Genomic DNA, 19,318 nt, shown 5'->3' on the forward strand with positions numbered 1-19,318 from the left:
TGCGGAAGATAAATGATAGTGCCTCACCATATCAACCATATCGTAGCAATATTTTGGCTTCCCTCCATCTACAAAAGCACGCGCTATATCCCGTATTTCCCTATGATTTGTTCCACGACAATCGTTAGTGGGTGGCAAAGTTAGGCCAACAAAAAAAAAGGAAAGGATTATTTGCCTTCCCCCTTTCGTCTCGGAGAAAACCCTCGTGTGGGTGTGTGGTGTTGGAAGGCTTCAGCGCTTGACGCTCTGGGCTGCTGGTCAGGCACAACACAATCGAGCCAGCTAAGTCATGCGAAATGGACGGAAACCTCTCGGGATCGCTTGCCCGTGTATACGATGAGTGTATTCCACTGTCCGCTGGTGCCGATAACATCGGTCCACGGTGATGAGATTGCTTGCGCTACAACCTTTTCCACTTGCTGCGATCCTGTGGCAATGGGGGAGTTCCATTGCCGATCTAATCGAAGGGCCGGCCTCACACTGCCTCACGGGGGCCAGATATAAGAATGTTTCTTCAACTGGTTCACCATTTTCGTTCGGTAAACCTTCTGTTTCGCGCTCACCTGCTTCAGCGCTGCACGTCTTCGCATATCCTCTCCTAGCAGTCTCCCGGCAAGGCAGCAGCATGGTGCAAGAACGCAAGGCCCGATGGTATACCGCACTGCGATCGATGCGGCAGAAACAGTGGTCCGAATTGTCCGTGGTGCTAGTGATACTGTGCATCTGTGTAACGACCATCGGCCAAGTGGCGTGTAGCAGCGGCGCGGGTGGTGCAAAGGTACGGTCAACCCTGCCCAACACGTTGCAGGGGCCTCGGAACCCATCCCGACGCGCGTCTGATATAGTGCTATCAACATTTTCAAGAACAGCTCACTGCGATTCCCATCCCCAGGCACAATGCACGGTCGACGACGCGCGAACTGATGGCCAAAATCGTCAACGGGCAAACCGCACTGCTGGGCCAGTTTCCGTGGCAAGTGTCCATTCGGGCCGCATTGGGCCGCTCGGTGACGGTGTGCGGCGGCTCCTTGATCGACGCCCAATGGGTCCTGACGGCGGCCCACTGCGCTAACGACTACACCGTCTTCCAGATCGGGCTCGGGTCGATCCATCTGAACATGGCGCGCCTAACCATGTCCACGGTCACCAAGTTCGTCCATCCGGAGTTCGATCCGTGGAAGCTTACGAACGATGTGGCGCTCATCCGGTTGCCTTCGCTAGTGCCGTACAGCATAGAGATCTACCCGATCAAGCTACCGATCAACCACTCGCCCACCGATCTGTACATTGGCCGCCAGGTGACGGTATCAGGCTTTGGACGTACATCTGACGGTAGGCGGCGGTTCGTTCCCTTCACGCACGCTCCTGATCACTCGATGACCTCCTCTCTCTTTATCTCTCTCTACCTTTCTCATTCTCAGCCGTCCAATCTATATCGACAATACTGAAGTACGAGCGCATGCGCATCATTTCCAACGCCGAGTGTACGAACGTGTACGGTGCGTCGATCATACGCAACACCACACTCTGCGCCGTCGGCTGGGAACGATCGTACCAGAACGTCTGCCAAGGCGACTCTGGAGGCCCCATGGTAATGCAGCAGGATGACGCGAGCTGGGTACAGATCGGCATCGTATCGTTCGTGTCCAGCCGTGGTTGCAGTACCGGCGATCCATCCGGTTACATTCGTACCGTTAACTATCTCAGCTGGATAGTACAAACCACAGGTCTTCGTGCGTTTTCGTCTATCGTGAGCTAGACGGCGTTCCTTCGCCCTGCCTGCTCCATCACCGCCACCGCAACACCACCGATGCCGATCCAATGACGACTAGTAGAAGCAGCATGCGTCCCTATGCGTCCCATCGACTCCCAGCCATCCAGCTGGGACTGATGTAGGTCTGCAAGGCAAAGCAAGCTAGGTCGTTCGCGTTTTAATCATCTTTGCCCACTGTGCATTATGTGGAGACGGACGATCACTAAATATAATTCACCTACTACATTGGTACACTGGAAGCCCCTCCGAACTTAGCTGATGCGCTAGTATAAAGCTTGAACAGAAAGCCTGATTGATGAAAAAAAATTGTCCTCCATTTATCCGAATACTTCCACTCACCACTTATTAAGGATGCTTCATTCTATTACCTCCGCTATGGATCCTGAGGGCGAGACACCATACCTGCCCATATTACGGAGCTTCTGGATGAAGCATTTATTCTACTGCTATTCGTTACTCATCGAATGGCAGTATTATGGACACGCAACACAATAATTGGCCATGCACCATTGATGGCTGGGAAACATCAATCATGAAAGTACTTAGTCAGCGAAATCCCAGCTCAAGGGGCGCCATCTCAAATCTGATCGATCGATCATAGCTTGAAACGGATTTACGGTCACACCTTAATTGTTTGCTCCAAGCCAAGAACCGTTTAATCGTAGGGCAAGACTTGTGTGGCAACTGGTGATGTCACTGTTTGATAATGAGTGACTAGGTACTAGGGGATAAAAGTGACTTTGTCAACAAATCATAATAAAAGAAATGTAGTTAGTTAAATACCGAGTTTTTTGTTTTGTCGTTGTTTCGAGTCGTACAACTCCGTCTCCAAACGCAGTGCGTACAAACCTCGAAAGTTGAATGAAAGTTGGCAGTGAATGAAAATGCACTATACACTATTGAAGGAAGAAGGTGCATTCGTATACAACACCTCATGTCGGCTGGAAGCCGTCGCCCGGTCGACTCAGGTGTTGTGCTGCTTCATGATTGATCTCTTATCGACATCCTCTGCTACACATTCGACAGCGACAATATCGAAACGTTACAAATTTAGGCGGAAACATGATTGATAAAAGCTGCCCGTCCCCGCCGTGGACAGTTTCTCCAGACCACGGTTATCGCGTGAAAACCCCAAACCGATCGACAACGAAACGCCATCAAATGCCGGCATGTATATAAGGCACCGTCGCTTCCCAATTGACCTCCAAACAGAGTGGTGCTGGCGCTTCCAGTAGCTTGACCCAATCCAACCAAATCGACCGTGCGCAACCCGACCCGTCGCGTTCGAGGAATCATCGTGCAGTATGAAAGGATACGTTGGATTACTCCTCGCCGTTACGGTATGCTGCGTGTCAGCACAGGAAGTAAGTTCGTCGATGGGGTTTCGCTCGGTTAAAGCGTCTGCTTAACAAGATCCCACGCTCTGCCTCCCATTGCAGATACACTCGAATCGCAACCCACGTATCGTTAACGGGCTGAATGCGGCCAACACGCCCTACAACGCCTACGTGCTATATCTCAACTCGGGCAACTCGGGCTTCTTTGGTGGAGGATCACTGATCTCCGATCGGCATGTACTGACGGCGGCCCAAAACATTGCCGGCTTCGTGCGCTGGGAAGTTGGGCTCGGCAGCACCGTGTACGGACAGCTAAACATGCAAGTGTCCACACAAGCCATCGCGCATCCAAGCTTCAACATGGCAAACCGGGCGAACGATATCGGATTCATCATTCTGCCCCAGCCCGTCGTCTTTACCGCACTGATCAGCCCTATCCAGCTGCCAATCCAAGGACGCACTCTGCCGTACGAAAACGAGGAAGGCATGGTGGTCGGCTTCGGGTTCAACTCGATCGGAGGTAAGCGTCGAGGTAGAGGTGTTTGATTGTGACGGCAGAACCACTAAAAACTTATCTCTGCCCACTAGGACAAACCCGCTCCGACTTCCTGAAGGTGGGCTACCAGCGGGTGATCAGTGATTCGCGTTGCGTTGGAATTTACCAAATTACGATCCCGAACCACTTTTGCGCTGAAGATGTCGTCCAGCGGTCGAACGTGTGCAATGGCGATCTTGGTGCTGGTTTCGTCGTCTCGGAACGACGCATCGACACACTGGTCGGTGTTGCCTCGCTTATCACTGCGTCGTGTGACTCTACCAACCCAACCGGTTACGCGCGCGTCTCCCAATACCGCCAATGGATCCGTGACAATACTGGAGTATAAGGCGGACCTTTCAGAACCCTCCCGCCTGCACTCTGTTTTTGTCCCATTATGTGGCCACTGTACTGAATAAAGCTACCTTTTTTTCTTCATCTGAGATTTTCCTACAACACATTTTGCTTACTTACTCATATAATAACGTGGTGCAGTAGTCTTCATCGCTCACAGTCTAGCGCCGTTGTCTTCAATCATGCATTCCAGCCATTTTGACCGAAGAAGCAACAAGACTCCGAACTTGTTGGTAAATCGCTCATTTATGGTAGAAAAAGGCTCTGCAAGTTTTTAATCCACCATCAGTGGGTTGCAATAAGATTTTCAATTGCCTTCCTTTGCTAAAATTGCTAATTTTAGCAATATAATTTTTTTTATAAATTTGCTTCGTATAGTTTTATCCTCGCTATGTCTTCAAAGGGGGCTTCCGCAATTAATTCTCGCTGGAAGATATAGTTACTTTTGTATTCTGTGTACTCACGTTCGATTTATTCGCTAAAATTTTGATTAGTTGACTTAAAATGCAACAGATAAAATACAGCTAACGGATACGATACGTCCTTTTTGCCGAGGTCGAGGGAGAAGTTCGACACTCATGGGCTACCTGTGTCCTGGTGCTCACTGTTGTGGATCATAGCAACCTCGGGAGTTAGAAATCTAGTAGGCGTTGCTTGTATAGTTATGTAGATGGTTGTATAGATGAATAAAATTAGTCAGTTGTTCTTTTCCACTCGTAAGCGGAAGTACCTTCCAACACTCACGTCATCAAGGTGACCATCAACTGTCACTTGTGAGTGGCACATAAAGTGTAGCAAACACAGCCTCCCAACATCCCTCCTTCTTTAAAACTTGCTGTACGATGCCATCCACTGGGGCGATCTTCGAACCCGCGAAGATCGGCGTAAAAATTGTACAGGCGAAGGCGTTCCACTATCTGCTGTTGCAAACCCTGGCGTGGTCGGTGACGAGAACGCTTCTGGGGACAACTGCGTATGTGACGATGACGATGAAGACGATGACGGTGAAGACGATGACGATGAAGACGATGACGATGAATTCGGCGCAGACGATGATAACGGAGACGATGAAGACATACAATCTTTGGCAATATCTATCACTTCGTTTTGTTGTCTAGTATTTGGATTAGCGACTGGGTTATGGACTTGCTCAACCCTGTTCCATGCATCATACAACAAACTCAAAGGCAGCGACCTCTTGGAAGTATCATCCAGTTTAGCTGCAACTTTACTGGCGTTGTTTCCATCAACTCGCGTTCGTAGCTGATTAACGTGTGACCGTACCTTTCTGCCTTGCTCGATCGTCACCTCATACATTACTCGGCCGATGCATCCACTTATCACCCCGGAACCCATCTCCAACTATTCCGTCGGTATTGCTTAGCATAGACCAGATTGATGAGCTCGAATTTCCTCGGAATAGTTCTTACGTCTTCTAATACAGGGTCTAATGTTGGTTTTGGTCGAAGTAACTCTAAACATGCTCGAATCCTTCGATTGAACATAACTTCAGCAGGTGATTTATGCTCTAAAAGCTTGCTCGGCGTGTTCCTGTGTGTAAGTAGAAATGTGTCTATCGCCTCTGCTACGGTGCTTCCCCCTTCCTTAATGCTCTTTAGAGCTCTTTTAAATGTATCCACGAACCTCCCTTGGCCGTTGGACTGTGGGTGGAAGGTTGCCGTATAAATATGCTCCATGCCACTTGTGTTGCAGAATTCAGCAAAATCTGCGCTGGTGAATTATGTTCCGTTATCGCTTACAAGAACGGATGGCATACCGAAACGCGCAAATAAACTACGAAGTATGCGTATAGTAGCTGTTGAAGATAAAGTTCTAGTAGTGATGGTTTCCGGTCACTTCGAAAAAGCGTCAATCACTAGCAGAAAATAGTTGCCGTCAATAGGACCAGCATAATCCACATGCACACGCTGCCACGGTGCATTCGCTTTCGACCAAGAGATTGGCAAACTGGATGGTGGTTTTTGTGTTTGTGCACTGGTACTTATTTTTATTTCACTTAAAACACAATTAAAACGAACATTAAAAACAAACGTAAAATACGAGGCCGCGCGCCAGCCACGTCTGTCACGGAACCGTGATGAGCAGAGAGTCTTCCAGGATCCGCATGATCCTTACTCACGAACTTCTACGCTCTTAAAGCGCATCCCCGATCGTTGCTAGAGCGAGACAGCCATATCCGCTACACATCGGATGCTGTCAGTTCCCAGGCGGCATAGAGCGCACGGTTAGGCTACGTTCTAATCAGGATTCAACAGTGGTGATGGCACATTGCTGACACGATTTAGCAAGGATCTCAATATCCGAATCCAACCCATGCGCCAGTACACATAGCTTCGCGCAAATGCCTTCATCCTTTCTATTCCTGGGTACCCTAGGTGTAGCTGCTGCAAGCATTTACATCGCTGCGATGATGGTATTACCAACCTTTCTCCGAAAAGGATGCAGTCACCAAATGTAGATAAGGATTCACGCCTACTGTAGAACTTGCTCAATGTGCGATCCTTTACTGCTGCTTGCGGCCAACCACTTCTGATGAAACCACACACCTTTCTCAGCTCAGCATCACTTCGCGTTTCTCGTTCAACATCATGGAACATTTAGGGAAGCGCTCTGCTTACACTGCTCACCACAGATCGTATGTCGTTGTCCATATTACCGCGATCACATAGTCGTCTTCAGGTTTTTCATGTTTAGCTATCTGTTGTCTGCATACACCGGTATACCCGTTTTAGACCCAAAGATTCTTAATAGCGGTTTATGGTCTGTCTGTAGCCGAAAATGCCCTCCTTAAATCAGTCTGTGGAATTTGGTAACCGCAAATACAATAGCCAAAACCTTCGCGGTCCGGTTGACTATATTTTTGCTAAGTTTTAGTTAACGCACGCGATGCATGCTGCACAACTTTGATCGACCCATCTTTCATTCTGTGGCTAATAGTCGCTCCTAATGCAAAGGATGAGGCATCCGCCGCAACTTTAATCTCTTGACGTGGATCGTAGTGCGTTAGTAGTAGGTCTGAAGACAATATCACCTTGAACTGGTCAAACGCATCCTGACATTGCTTGTTCCATGTAAAAGCTGCTCCTTCCTTTAGCAAATTATCGAGCGGATGACTTTAAAATCAATGAAGAGATGGTACGAGTGGGGCTGCTGCTGCTGCCATCTTCTCCATGATTTGCCGCATCGTGAAGATCTGGTCAGTGGTTGATTTTCCGTTTCGGAATCCTCTCTGATAGTTTCCGACTATATCTTCGACGCATGGGACTAGTCGATCTTGTAAGATTGCTGATGTTTCTTACAAATTAATAATTCACTGCTCCCAGGAACGATTTGACATCCGAAACATCGGTTGGAACTTGCAAGTTGAGGATTGCATCAATCCTAGCAGGATCTGATCGAAGTCCCTTTGATTCTAACAGATGGCCCAAATACTTGATTTGCTTCTTTTGGAACGAGCATTTATCCAATCGAATGGTGAAGCCATAATCCTCAATTCTTCTAAGCACTGCTCGGAGGTTTTTCATATGGGCTTCTTCATTTGGTCCACCAACCACAATGTCGTCCAAATACACAGCAACGCCATCTAAACCTACCAGCATTATCTCCATCAGCTGCTGAAAATCTCGGTGCAGTTTTCACTCCTGCTCCGGTTTTGCCTTGTTCTGCTATTCCACCGAGATTCAGCGCTGCAAAACCCCTGTTTATGTCCAAATCTATAACATTTGGTACATTTATGGCGTTTGAAAGTGCATTTCCTAGCCCAGTGGCCTTTTCCACACAAAACAGCATGCAACTCTGCCTTTTTCTTGACAATCATGTGGCTTTCTACTACCTTGCCCCTTTGGCTTCGAGCTTCGAATCTATTCGATCAAGGTCGTATCGTGCTTCAAATTCGTTAGCTTTTCACACAATTCCGTTAGTTGCGACAGGGTAATATCTTCATTTTCCTCCATACGGCTTAACAACCTTACGCGCACATCCGCATCTTCATCCGCTAGAGCACAAACAAAAATAAAGCACTTCAGTTGCGCTTCACTAAGCCGGGCTAGTTTCGCTTCTACGGTTGACTTATTTATACGGTACGCCAACATAACGTAGCTTTCTGCGTGATTTTTCCTTATTTGCCAGCATTTGTACCATTTGCTAACGTTTGACTCCTTTAACTCAAATAGCACACGTGGTTTCACTACCGTTTCCTCGAAGCTATAGTCACTAGCTTTTTGTGGCAATTTGTAACTGTTGTACCGCTCATGTTCGACCACTCCAAGTTTACGCAACAACTTTCGCACCTTAGCATCATCCGGCAATATCGCAGCATCTTTCTCAAAAAGCCCCTCAAAACGCCCGTACCATGCAGCAAATGTAATGTGATCTTCAGGATCGTATCGGAACTTCGTTATATAATTGACCAACGAGTCAATTAAATGCTCCGATCCTGACGACTCACGCACATTCATCGACGACATAATACGACACTGTTACTGCCTGAACATTGCATGAATCCAAGCTGCATTCGGCTTTGCTGGTGGCTTGCATTGCACGATGAATTGTGTTTCCTCATGAATTGTGAAGTGTGCATAAACAGCCACTGAGCTCTTCTACAGACTGCGAAACAAATCTGCCCATAGGCCTTACGCTTCCATGTACAGGACGGACAAGTCAATGGTGAACTTCGATTGGTCCTTTAGAGCCTGCACCAGTTCTTGCACCGTGGTAAACTCCTCCCCTACATCGAGGACCTGGCACTTCACTTCCTTATTGGTGTTGGGAGAATGGTTTGATGGATACTCTACTCTCTCCTCCCCACTTCACCATCCAGCAGCACCTACTCAATCGCAATTTGGCCTTTCTCCGAAATGGTGCAGAAGTCTCCCTTGCTGAATGTGTCTCACACCCTATAGATGGACTCTATTACTTACGTCAGTAGTAATTTGATGAATCTGTTCGATTAGGTTCATATCCGCAAATTTTGCACTAATACGATTTCCAAAGTATATTTTACTGTTACCATATTTACTCAAGCCTACTAGCAACTAGGTTTTAAAAGTTGATATCGAAGAACAAACATATGTTGCTTGGATTGGATCAAAATTGTTTGGATTGTTCAAATTTTAGTTCATTGCGTAGCGTACTCTAGTCCAATACCTTTGCACAACGACGCAATGATCAAACTGAGTTAACAGCTGTGACCCGTTTCTGTACGTCACCAGGCACTGCTTTAGCAAAATCGCTTTTTGAGTGGGATTGTTCAACTTTTATGTTGGCAATCAGGTGCTATCTCCAACCATTTTACTATTTCGTAGGTGCTAATCGGTCACAAATCAAGCGTTGACGTAGTCTGTTTGCTGGACATTGGTCATCGGTTAAATCTTCTACTTCTTCTTCATTGGCACTACAACCTCGAGAGGTTTCAGCCTGCCATTTCTGACTTTCAGTGACTTGATTTTACCCGTAGCAAAGTAGTCAGCTCTACGTACGGAGAGGCGGTCTGGAGGTTCAAAACCCCGGTCCTGCCGTGGGAAGACCGGCGCCGTTATCGCCTCGGCCACCGGACCGCCCCAATCCTAATAGAAGAAATTTGTCAGCTATGTGTATCATTTCATCCTCCTCCTGTTTGTTCTCTATTGCCCATACATGTTGTCCTGGCTGGTCTAATAATGCGGTTAGTTAGAAGAATATGACTCGATCTTGTAGCTTACGCTAAGACAATCTCAGAGACCTTGCACTTTTATACATTGAGCCTATGATTAAAGGCATCCCTCCAATCGGTGATGAAGATCTTGGTTAAGTTTCAATCCATAAAATGTCCTAGAAAAACTAAAGTTCTGTTCACTACTGACATAGTTGTCGTGGAAAACAAAGATGTCGATTATTAATGCAGATAAGGGTAATCACTTAAGTAAAATATAATCACTATTTGTACATTTTTCATTAGCACATTTTTGACTTGCTTATCAACACCTTAAACTTACGTCTTTACCTGTTGCAGCAGTCATCCATACTGCTCACAGTTTTACGCCGTCATCCTTTCTTCTCAAAGGACTTGAACGGGTAGGGTCGTCCGGTGGAAAGGAGCCTTAGCCGATTGTTGCTGTTTTTTTTTTTACTAGGAACAAGAATTGGTACATAAGTTTATGTTTAAGAGAAATTCAAAGGCATTTGCGGACCACCATTACACGAGCTCTGCAAGCCGCCGTTTGGACACATGCCAATACCTGTACCTTGTTGATAGCGCTTATCACACACTTCCGTAAGCAGAAAACATCACATTTCTCAACTACCTTTACTGTATTCGAATTCATCTTACTTAATTTCATCTTTTTATTCCTTAAGTTTAAAGTTCTAATTCTTGTTTCACATGCTGTTGCATCTATATGAAAGAATTCTATAAACAAATGTACACATATTCTGCTGCTAGGAGGAATATATGCGCCTTCTCCTTCCCGTCTTCTATCTGCATATTGGGAATAAAGCTCGATTATGCTCTTCGCGCATAATTGCCCTGCTTCCTGCTTCCAGATTAATACCAGAAATGGTACTTACTGCTGAGAAAGTCCATAAACAAACCCGGTCCATCATGGAGCTCCAGAACGATAGCCCTTTTGGATGATTATCTCAACCAAAGTCTTCGCTCATTTCGTAAATGATAGGAAATTGAACCAAATGTTTCAAAGTTCAAAGTCACACAACAAATCGTTGCTTTTGCATAAAAACAATCATCAATCAATTCCAATAGAAAAAAAAAGGCCGTATCAAAACGATTTATGCCTGCCCTTCTTCGACGACCTCCTCTATTCGGCGGCCGCTTCTAGGACAGAGTCATTTTTGTCCTTCTTTTTCTTCTTCTTTTTATCCTTCTTCGGCTCTTCGTCTCCATCTACCGTTTGGTCCATTGGCTGTTCCTCTCCTTCGTCCCCTCCTTCCGGCGCTTCTTCAGCGTCCTTCTTTTGCTTTTTCTTTTTCTTCTTCTTTTCTCCTTCGCCCGCCGTTGCCATCGAATCGTCGGCGGTGGTGGTATCGCCAATGCTCAGCTTACGCTTGCCACCAGCAAAATCATCGCCACTGGCCTCCACTGCTGCTCCATTGCCATTCGATTGTGGCGCAGCCCGGTTGAAGTCGGTGTAGCTGTTGAGCCAATCTTTCGGTGTATTTTCGTTGGGCTTGCCGTACTTGTCCAGCTTGCCCGAGGCTATCAACTGCTTTTTCATCGAAGCCTTCGGACCGAGGCCCCATTTGCGTGGGTATGTGTCGCGCTCCATGATGACGCGTTTAATTTTCGCAACGACTCCATGATCGCATCCAGCCATGGTGGCCGTCGTCATGAGAGCGATTCCCAGTGCGATTGCCTCACCCTTGGTAGTCATGATCACGATCTCTTGATCGATCTCGATGCCATCCTCGTACCGGAGCACGCCGGGCAGCAGAATCTTCGCCCCGTAGCACACCGCATTCACCGAGCTATCTTTCATGATGATGCGCTTGTGGCCCACGAGCAAACCCTCCAGTGGCTTAATCACCCGGCGCAACATGGACTCGTCCTTGTGATTTTCGTACAGGTACTGTGCGTCCAGCACATCGTGCATCGTCACCATACCGTCCTTTTCCGACTGAATGCCGGATCGAACTCGGCGAAGCTCCAGCATCTGTCCGCCGACTCCGAGCACGAGCCCCAGGTGGACGCACATCGTACGAATGTAGGAACCGGCCTCACAACTTACCCAAAACACGCCGATGTTGCGCTGGTCGTTGTAATCCAGCAGTTTCGAATCGTACACGGTTCGCACGCGCAACTGTCGCTTGACGGCGGAGATGAGCGGAGGTCGCTGGAACAGGGCACCGCGCAGCTTCTCCAATCCCTGCGTAACTTTGGCAATCTTCTCCACCGCGGAGTGCAGCTTAAAAACGGCCACATACTCCTTGCCGGCGCTCTGCTGGCTCTTTACCAAGCGCGTGGCACGGTTGATGCACACGATCAGGCAACCCGTGACCTTCGGATCCAGCGTGCCCGAGTGCCCGGTTTTGTTTACCTTCAGTATCCGCTTGATCCAGGCCACCACTTCGTGCGAGCTCGGATTGGAAGGTTTGTCCAGGTTAATGAACCCACCCGCCACATAATCATTTATCTTGCGGTTCAGCGGGGACGATCCGAACGGCAGTGGCGTGTAATGGTTGGTGCGCACGTTCAGCCGGTCGAAGTTTTTCAACAGCAGCGGCCATTTGGACGTGTCCAGTGCAGCGATGGTGGAGGACGGTTTCAGCTGAAAATCGCCAGATTTCTGAAGCTCACCCAAATTTTCAATCTCCGCGTCCGGTTCCTGCTTGATTTTCTTTTTCTTCTTTTCTTTTTTGATAGGCGACGATGGAATATCTGAGGGAAGGGAGCATATTGTTCGATTAAATTCTTTTTCGCACGCGAAATCAATAATTGGCTAAACTTTGCCCATTACAACACCACTCACCAACTTCCATTTTCACTTTAAGCAAGATTTACAATTCCTACAGTAAGCGCAACTTGGTCCAGATTCGGAATCGATCCGTCCCGAACACGCGGTTTGTATTATTAAACACGCCGGGCAAGAACGCGGTTGACAGATGCGATATTTGAGGTTAAGCACGTGCCATAAACATGCGCAAGGTTGCTACAGCCACGATCAGCACGGGGAATATCTTTTCGCCAAACAAATCATTTGAGTTGATTTTTTATTTTTAAGGACAACAGGTGCAGAATTGCAGCTCTAAAATCACAATACTTTTATTTAATACGATTTATTCCTGTATCGAGAACAATATACATCAATTGATTATTTTCATAATTGAAGTTTTTCTGATTTCGCCCCCATCGAGAACCACGGAAAAACAATATATTGTTTGAGAGACCTTGTCATACGCACATTGTTTCAATGTCAATCGAAATGGCCAGAGAGCAGCGTCAAGGTGCATTTTGCATTGTTTATCTTCTGCCTGCATCCATCAAAACATTCTGAGTTCATTGATCGAGGCGCTGCTATTGATTTTCACCCCCGAAAGGAATTGGAGTGAAAACCAATTTGCCATATACGGTTACTCCAACACTGCATCCCATCAAGAACGGGTCTGCGATTGGTGTGGTATTCGGAACGAAGGAACAGAAGCAGAAATCAACATGCCTGCGGACAACGATCACCATGAACCGGAAACACCGGCGACGCAGCGGCTAACGAACGATGATTTCCGTAAACTACTAATGACACCGCGTGCCCCGCCCGGATCTGGCCATGCAGCCGGTTCGGTACGTGATGCCATGTCCAAGGCATCATCGGCGGCCACTGCCGGCACTGCGGGAACACCGGCGTCATCATCGTCCGCCATGAAACCACCGTCGTCGGAAAGGCATGAAGCTCGACGCAAAAAGAAAAACTTTTACGCTCAGCTTAAAAAACAAGAAGACAACAAGCTGGCGGAGCTGGCCGAAAAGTATCGTGATCGGGCCAGAGAAAGACGCGACGGTGCCAACCCGGACTACCAGAATCTGGATTCTTCTAGCTCGACCAGCGCATACCGTGCGGTAGCACCGGATGCAAAGTCCGGTTTGAACGCAGCCGAACGGCGTCGGCAGCAGATACAGGAGTCCAAATTCTTGGGCGGTGACATGGAGCATACTCACTTGGTGAAGGGTCTCGATTACGCGTTGCTGCAAAAAGTTCGCAGCGAAATCATGGCCAAAGAGCACGAGCAGGAAGAGGAGCTGGAAAAGCTCGTAGACATTGAACCGTCGGCAGAGGTGCCGATGGCGGCGCCAGGATCGGCTGCAGTGCCCCAGCGAGTCGCTGGAACCAGTAGCACCGAGAAAGAACCACAGGATGATTTAGAGTTTCGGACTGTGCTCGGGCAAAATATTTATCGCACGTTGGAGAAGCAACGCTCCAGGACGGTTGAGCGCAACGAAATGTTTGCTCCCGGGCGAATGGCGTACCACATTGAGCTGGAAGATGAAAACGTCGACTCCGACATCCCGACGACTGTGATACGGTCGAAGGCGGAAGTTCCGTTGGATGTGGGCGACACACAAACGCTCACCACGAACGATATCGTAATCAATAAGCTTGCTCAAATATTATCCTACCTGCGGCAGGGCGGAAGGGGCAAGAAAAACAAGCGCCGTGACAAGGACAAGCCCCTGTTTAAGCTCAGCGACGAGCCCGGAAGTAAAGGCATGGCGGACGATTCGATCTACGGTGACATTGGCGAGTACCAGCCAAACCGACGGTACGAAGATGTGGCCGGATCGTCCAAGCTGGAGGGAAATACGGGCCGTCACAGCTACTTTGACAAGTACAACGACGATGCAGCCGCCGCGCGTGATTCCGCTGCCATACCGCCCGTCCCAGCGCCACCGAAACTGTCGGCCCAGCTAATCACGAAGCTTACGGCGGAACCGGAAGGTTACGCGGAATGTTATCCCGGGCTGCAGGAGATGAACGACGCGATCGACGATTCGGACGATGAGGTTGATTACACGAAGATGGATCTCGGAAACAAGAAGGGCCCCATCGGCCGGTGGGACTTTGACACGCAGGAAGAGTACTCGGATTACATGAGCAGCAAGGAGGCGCTCCCGAAGGCCGCGTTCCAGTACGGCGTCAAGATGCAGGATGGCCGCAAGACGCGCAAACACAAGACGGAGAAAAACGAGAAGGCAGAGCTGGACCGGGAATGGCAACAGATTCAAAACATTATTCAAAAGCGTAAGGCCAAGTCCGGAGGCGATGAGGATGTGGATTTTAAGAAATCCAAGTATTAGCCCCACACCGAAACTATGCAATGTATAAACAAATTTTATTCTCCTCCATAATACGTATAGTCCAATAAGTACAATATGAATAACCTATGCAATTGTTCTGTTTGCTTGCAAAAAAAAAAAGAAAGTAGTTCCAAAGCGGAATTCATAACACCCTACGCGGAGTTAAAGCTACGAGAGTCGTCAGCTCGACCAATCTGTGAGCAGGAAAAAATAATAAAACATTAAGGCACGACAACGTTTTAACAGTAATGGAAATGATCAGTAGTTTGGCTTTTCCAGGCACTAAAGCTAAGGCACCTAAGCAGTATCATGAGCTGTGCTTGCACTTTGTACAATACTTTGTATCGTTGTTTGTTTGTTTGTTTGTTTCTCTCTCCGTCAGCCGACAGCTTTACTGGCTGGTGGAAATTTGAGCTCATACATACGATTGAGACGATCGTAGGCTAGTAGAAGTGGGAAGGGTTAAAAAAGTGGTACATGATGCCGGCGAACATCAGCAGGAAGTAGACTGACACCGCACACCACCACAGCTTCCGCTCCCAGGTTTCCACCTTCAGATTCCGCAACACTCCAATACCGACCAAAAACCCGGCCAAGGCACCGCTGGCGTGGGCAATGTAGCCCACCTTATCGAATGGATCGTTAATGCTGTTGTAAATTGAAACGCCCAAATCTGTAACGCAAAACACTAGAAATACAAACAGCTGAACGATGGCATACTCCATCTGCTTCCAGTTCTGCGAGCGTGCACAGCATGTGAAATGGAACGAGAAAGACAAATTAGCGAATAGACCAATAGAGGCGTTTGCCCATTACCGTCCATACCATGATAATCGTAGCGATGTGAGCGGTGATGAGTGCGTACACCCCACCGGAAGCACCAGCCAGAAAGACACGCGGCGTAAACAGCGAGGTGCCCATGGAACCGGCGATGACACCGGCCAGATACACCAGTGCCACACGCCACCAGCAGTGTACCAGCTCGAGCGCAACGCCCAGAAATATTTGCACCAGCAAATTCATAACGAGATGCATAAATCTGTCGAGACGCAACGACCAATTGTCAGTGATGGTGAAAATCATCCACGGCTCGCGATGACACCGCGCGTGACTCACCCGATATGCACAAACATGTACGTTAGGAAACGCCACACCTCGTGCCTGAGGTGTGGATTGTAGATAAACAAGGTCGCCATCGGGCCGCTAGTGCTGGTACCATTTTGTCTAGATAACGATAGCCGCGAATAAGATGTTATTGAGTTTGTCCTAACGTTTGCCCGGGGCGATCTCACTTACTCTTGCGTTTTGACGATATCGATGACGAAGAAAATTACTTCCAGTATTGAAAATATTATCATCACCAGCGGTGGCGGCCACAGTTTCATGCTCTGCTCATATTCTCCATCTAAAATTTAGAACAAGCAACAACAAAAAAAGGTTAGGAAAATCAAGCACAGTTAGGATAAACTGATATGTACGCCAGTCGTGTGTGTGTGTGTGTGTGTGTATGTGTGTGTATGTGTGTGTGTGTGTGTGTGTGTGTGTGTGTGTGTGTGTGTGTGTGTGTGTGTGTGTGTGTGTGTGTGTGTGTGTGTGTGTGTGTGTGTGTGAATGTGTCGAGCATAATCTACAAGGCCTTCGGAAGGGAATTTATCATAGTACTGCTTTATCCCTTATAACCACGCGTCATATTGATGGGTGTTAGGGTAAGAACGAAACCTACCCAATACGTCCCCTTCTTCAATCACGTTCCGCTTTGGCACGATCGCCTTGCAATACTTGATGTACATTTCACACAGAAAGAACGGATGCTCGGTGCTGAGTTTGTAAAACTCGTTAAAATCCAGACGGCCGTCATTGTTTGTATCGGATGCCTTCAGCAGATGAATCGCCAGATCTTTCGGCATGTCCGGACACTTTTTCTCGTTTATCAGGCGCTTCATCTCGGCTACGTTGAGATAACCATCGCCATCCGTGTCGTACTGGAAGGTGGATAAGTTCCCGGCAAAAGGTTACAATAAGGTTAGAATACGTAGAATTTGGCCATTTCGGCAGATTCGTTAGACTAATTATCACCTTTTCGAAGACATGCCGCAACTGTTGCCGCCTCTGGTTCTCTTCACATGTATTGAGGCGCTGCAAAGGGATCGCTTGTACGTGTTGCTCACAACGGTCCATCCTGAATAAACTGAATACTGCGTGTCAATACTGGCCACGGGCTTCGGGAGCGCCACTGCTAGGTATCGCACCTTGCACGGTATGGGTGGAAAGCAGTTTTCCAACGATGTCCTTCCTTGGGCAGCTTTCTACTTTCCCAACTCCAAAGCGGGCAACCCGATTTTCCACCTCACCGTTTGCTGCGCTGCTCACTCAATTCCAAACATTCACGCACAGTGAGTCATTTCGGTGAACACACCGGGTTCAAAATGTTTGCGTTCGAAGTGGTTGCCAGCTGTGACGTATGTCATCTTGTAGGTATTTTGACCGAAAGCAGTGTGCTACGATCGCATAGTCTTTTAACCTCATTTCTGCCTAAAAAAACATCCCATTTTTTATGGAATTAAATTTGAACGCGTGAAACACGCAGTGAAGCGGGAAAATGGGTATTTTTCTTACTATCTTCCCTTACTTTTCCAAATATACGAATGGTTTAAAAACACCACAGTCGTTCTTAGGGAGCAGTTATGTAAAATCGCTCTTTTTAGCTTACCATTCAGCACTCTAGAAGCTGGGATTTCTTTTTTAAATAAACAGCAAAGTCAGAATAAATGCTTGAGAACGGATTTCTAAATCATATAGATGCTCGAACTCAAGAGCTTCGACAAATCGCAACCCATTCGCGCAAATTGATTCAACATGTAGCGTTCCGGAGAAGAGGACGACGATAAATACGGACATGAAATACAGACTCTTTTTGTTTGTTTGTATTGATCACCTCTCACTATTTCTCGACTACCCTAGTATGAAGTTTCTACACATTAGAACATTAGTTCATCAATTTTTTAGCTTGATGCTATTGCTGTGGCACACAATTTTATCTTCATCCAGCAGAATCTTTCCAAACGCTCCGGTTCGAAAAGACTTCAGCATTAGCTTTGCGGCCATATTGATGTCCGGTCGCAGCACACTCGTTCCGTCCATCTGTTTGGTGCGAGTCATTTTGTTCAGATGGATAGCATTTGCCATCAGGGCGCTGGCAATCGAATCGGTTGGCTCCTTCAAACCCATTGCCTTCACGTACCGGAAATTTTGTTGTTTGTTTAGTAGGAAGAGTAGGTAATCGGCAATCAGCTCTTCGCCAACAAGGTGGTCCTGCAAACACGATACCAATGCCAGTCGTAGCCCCGTCTCAGTATCGGCGATATTTGGCTCCAGAATTCCGGGTGTATCCAGTAGGTAAATGAGCGGTTCTTCGCAGATTTTGATACGGTTCAGCACGCTCCTAGTTACACCGGCAACGGCACCCACCTGGCTCGCTCCCTTTTTATTCAAATGGCGGTTTCGCAGAACGTTTATTAGCGAAGATTTGCCAACATTTGGAACGCCGATAATCATTATGCAAAACTCACGCTGACTGGAACGATTGTACCGATCGGAGCTGTTTATAAGGTCCTGCGCCATTGGCATCAATTTTCGAAGGCCGCGACAACTCCTGGAAGATCAAAAGACATCACTAATAAGCCCAACGTTAGTTACAGCAAGGACTTTGTACTTACTGACTTTTGCAATTGGTAAACAGGACGTGCATTGGATCGTTGCTTTCCTGCTGTAGGCGATCAATAATTTTACTTTCCAGCTGCCTTTCAATCAGATCGCTCTTATTGAGTACCAATATGTGAGGCTTGATGCCACTAATCGTGTGTTTAAATTCCGTATTGCGACCGGTCAACGGAATACGAGCATCGTGCACCTCTATAACACAGTCAACCAGCTTAAGTTTCTGTTGCATTTGCTTCATTCCTTTCCCCATATGGCCGGGAAACCAATTCAGAAGTTCGCGAGCAACGTACGGAAATGTCGAACGAAAGTTATTCATTGTTACGTCTGGTTGTATGACTGTTGTCGCATATAATCAGTACGACACACTTGTGCAGATGTTATCCGTTGGTATTCAGACGCTGTAATGCAATGAATGCATGTTTTCCGTGATTAGCATCTTAAATATGAAGTATTTCACTCGTTTTACTCACTTTACGATTGCCATACCGCACGGAAAGCGTACAAAGTTGTGTGGAATTCGAATCAAAACAAACCAGCATTTCTTATCAAAACAATCCTCGACGATTTTCGAGTTTGCCTGTGCGTGACAGCACGAATAATGCGACTGCACGATAGTTTTTTTTTTCTCTCTAGCACTTTTCTCACTATTTCGAGCAGATCCGCACAGTGAGTAATTTCGAAACGTGCTGCTGTCCAAAATTAGCTTTCTGTTAACCCTTGTGGTGCGGTATCTTTGCGCAATTTGTGTATTCCGCCACCTGCTCCACGATGCAAAGGGCAATGTACAAAGGTGGTAG

General features: G+C 47.4%; 7 protein-coding genes across 9 annotated transcripts; 4 read left to right on the forward strand and 3 right to left on the reverse strand.

Moving 5' to 3' along the window:
- The first annotated feature begins 489 nt into the window (after positions 1-489).
- On the forward strand, positions 490-2,100 carry LOC118512395 (chymotrypsin BI-like). Its single transcript, XM_036056776.1, has 3 exons — positions 490-778; positions 893-1,332; positions 1,422-2,100. Exons 2-3 carry the CDS (start codon positions 924-926, stop codon positions 1,757-1,759), a joined length of 747 nt encoding a protein of 248 aa, XP_035912669.1. The 5' UTR covers positions 490-778; positions 893-923; the 3' UTR covers positions 1,760-2,100.
- Positions 2,101-2,970: 870 nt separating this feature from the next.
- On the forward strand, positions 2,971-4,102 carry LOC118512397 (collagenase-like). The gene is made up of 3 exons (XM_036056779.1): positions 2,971-3,138; positions 3,214-3,631; positions 3,700-4,102. The coding sequence occupies exons 1-3, from the start codon at positions 3,079-3,081 to the stop codon at positions 3,993-3,995; spliced, it is 774 nt and encodes a 257-aa protein (XP_035912672.1). The 5' UTR covers positions 2,971-3,078; the 3' UTR covers positions 3,996-4,102.
- Positions 4,103-4,832: 730 nt separating this feature from the next.
- Positions 4,833-5,599, forward strand: LOC118509206 (probable DNA-directed RNA polymerase subunit delta; the record flags this gene model as incomplete). The annotated part of the gene is made up of 1 exon (XM_036049479.1): positions 4,833-5,599. A coding segment is annotated over one exon (435 nt), but the record flags the coding sequence as incomplete, so codon positions are not given.
- A 4,725-nt stretch (positions 5,600-10,324) lies between these two features.
- On the reverse strand, positions 10,325-12,635 carry LOC118512403 (H/ACA ribonucleoprotein complex subunit 4). The gene is made up of 2 exons (XM_036056789.1): positions 12,481-12,635; positions 10,325-12,389 (listed from the first exon to the last, which is right to left on the reverse strand). The coding sequence occupies exons 1-2, from the start codon at positions 12,488-12,490 to the stop codon at positions 10,813-10,815; spliced, it is 1,587 nt and encodes a 528-aa protein (XP_035912682.1). The 5' UTR covers positions 12,491-12,635; the 3' UTR covers positions 10,325-10,812.
- A 309-nt stretch (positions 12,636-12,944) lies between these two features.
- On the forward strand, positions 12,945-15,443 carry LOC118512402 (protein Red). The gene has a single exon (XM_036056788.1). The coding sequence runs from the start codon at positions 13,164-13,166 to the stop codon at positions 14,799-14,801; it is 1,638 nt and encodes a 545-aa protein (XP_035912681.1). The 5' UTR covers positions 12,945-13,163; the 3' UTR covers positions 14,802-15,443.
- LOC118512407 (protein rhomboid) lies at positions 14,818-17,239 on the reverse strand. Of its 3 annotated transcripts, none has more exons than XM_036056801.1 (7): positions 17,051-17,237; positions 16,878-16,980; positions 16,525-16,783; positions 16,098-16,206; positions 15,918-16,025; positions 15,627-15,840; positions 14,818-15,538 (listed from the first exon to the last, which is right to left on the reverse strand). In XM_036056801.1, exons 2-7 carry the CDS (start codon positions 16,977-16,979, stop codon positions 15,245-15,247), a joined length of 1,086 nt encoding a protein of 361 aa, XP_035912694.1. In that variant the 5' UTR covers position 16,980; positions 17,051-17,237; the 3' UTR covers positions 14,818-15,244. The 3 variants fall into 3 exon arrangements, with proteins under 3 accessions (XP_035912694.1, XP_035912693.1, XP_035912692.1); XM_036056800.1 differs by having other exon boundaries at positions 16,878-16,989; XM_036056799.1 differs by having other exon boundaries at positions 16,878-17,239.
- A 464-nt stretch (positions 17,240-17,703) lies between these two features.
- LOC118512408 (mitochondrial GTPase 1) lies at positions 17,704-19,256 on the reverse strand. The gene is made up of 3 exons (XM_036056803.1): positions 18,992-19,256; positions 18,518-18,919; positions 17,704-18,453 (listed from the first exon to the last, which is right to left on the reverse strand). The coding sequence occupies exons 2-3, from the start codon at positions 18,835-18,837 to the stop codon at positions 17,796-17,798; spliced, it is 978 nt and encodes a 325-aa protein (XP_035912696.1). The 5' UTR covers positions 18,838-18,919; positions 18,992-19,256; the 3' UTR covers positions 17,704-17,795.
- Positions 19,257-19,318: the final 62 nt, after the last annotated feature.

This window comes from Anopheles stephensi, chromosome 3 (genome assembly GCF_013141755.1).
Source record: "Anopheles stephensi strain Indian chromosome 3, UCI_ANSTEP_V1.0, whole genome shotgun sequence".
NCBI lineage: Eukaryota > Metazoa > Arthropoda > Insecta > Diptera > Culicidae > Anopheles > Anopheles stephensi.

Coding starts and splice junctions, on each gene's coding strand:
- LOC118512395 (XM_036056776.1), top strand. CDS start 924: ATGGCCAAAATCGTCAACGGGCAAACCGCACTGCTGGGCCAGTTTCCG. Junction 1,333..1,421: donor CTTTGGACGTACATCTGACG/GTAGGCGGCGGT, acceptor TCTCATTCTCAG/CCGTCCAATCTATATCGACA.
- LOC118512397 (XM_036056779.1), top strand. CDS start 3,079: ATGAAAGGATACGTTGGATTACTCCTCGCCGTTACGGTATGCTGCGTG. Junction 3,139..3,213: donor GCTGCGTGTCAGCACAGGAA/GTAAGTTCGTCG, acceptor CTCCCATTGCAG/ATACACTCGAATCGCAACCC. Junction 3,632..3,699: donor CGGGTTCAACTCGATCGGAG/GTAAGCGTCGAG, acceptor TCTGCCCACTAG/GACAAACCCGCTCCGACTTC.
- LOC118512402 (XM_036056788.1), top strand. CDS start 13,164: ATGCCTGCGGACAACGATCACCATGAACCGGAAACACCGGCGACGCAG.
- LOC118512407 (XM_036056799.1), bottom strand. CDS start 16,979: ATGGACCGTTGTGAGCAACACGTACAAGCGATCCCTTTGCAGCGCCTC. Junction 16,026..16,097: donor GATATCGTCAAAACGCAAGA/GTAAGTGAGATC, acceptor ATCGTTATCTAG/ACAAAATGGTACCAGCACTA. Junction 15,539..15,626: donor ACATCGCTACGATTATCATG/GTATGGACGGTA, acceptor GCACGCTCGCAG/AACTGGAAGCAGATGGAGTA.
- LOC118512408 (XM_036056803.1), bottom strand. CDS start 18,837: ATGAATAACTTTCGTTCGACATTTCCGTACGTTGCTCGCGAACTTCTG. Junction 18,454..18,517: donor TTTACCAATTGCAAAAGTCA/GTAAGTACAAAG, acceptor TTGATCTTCCAG/GAGTTGTCGCGGCCTTCGAA.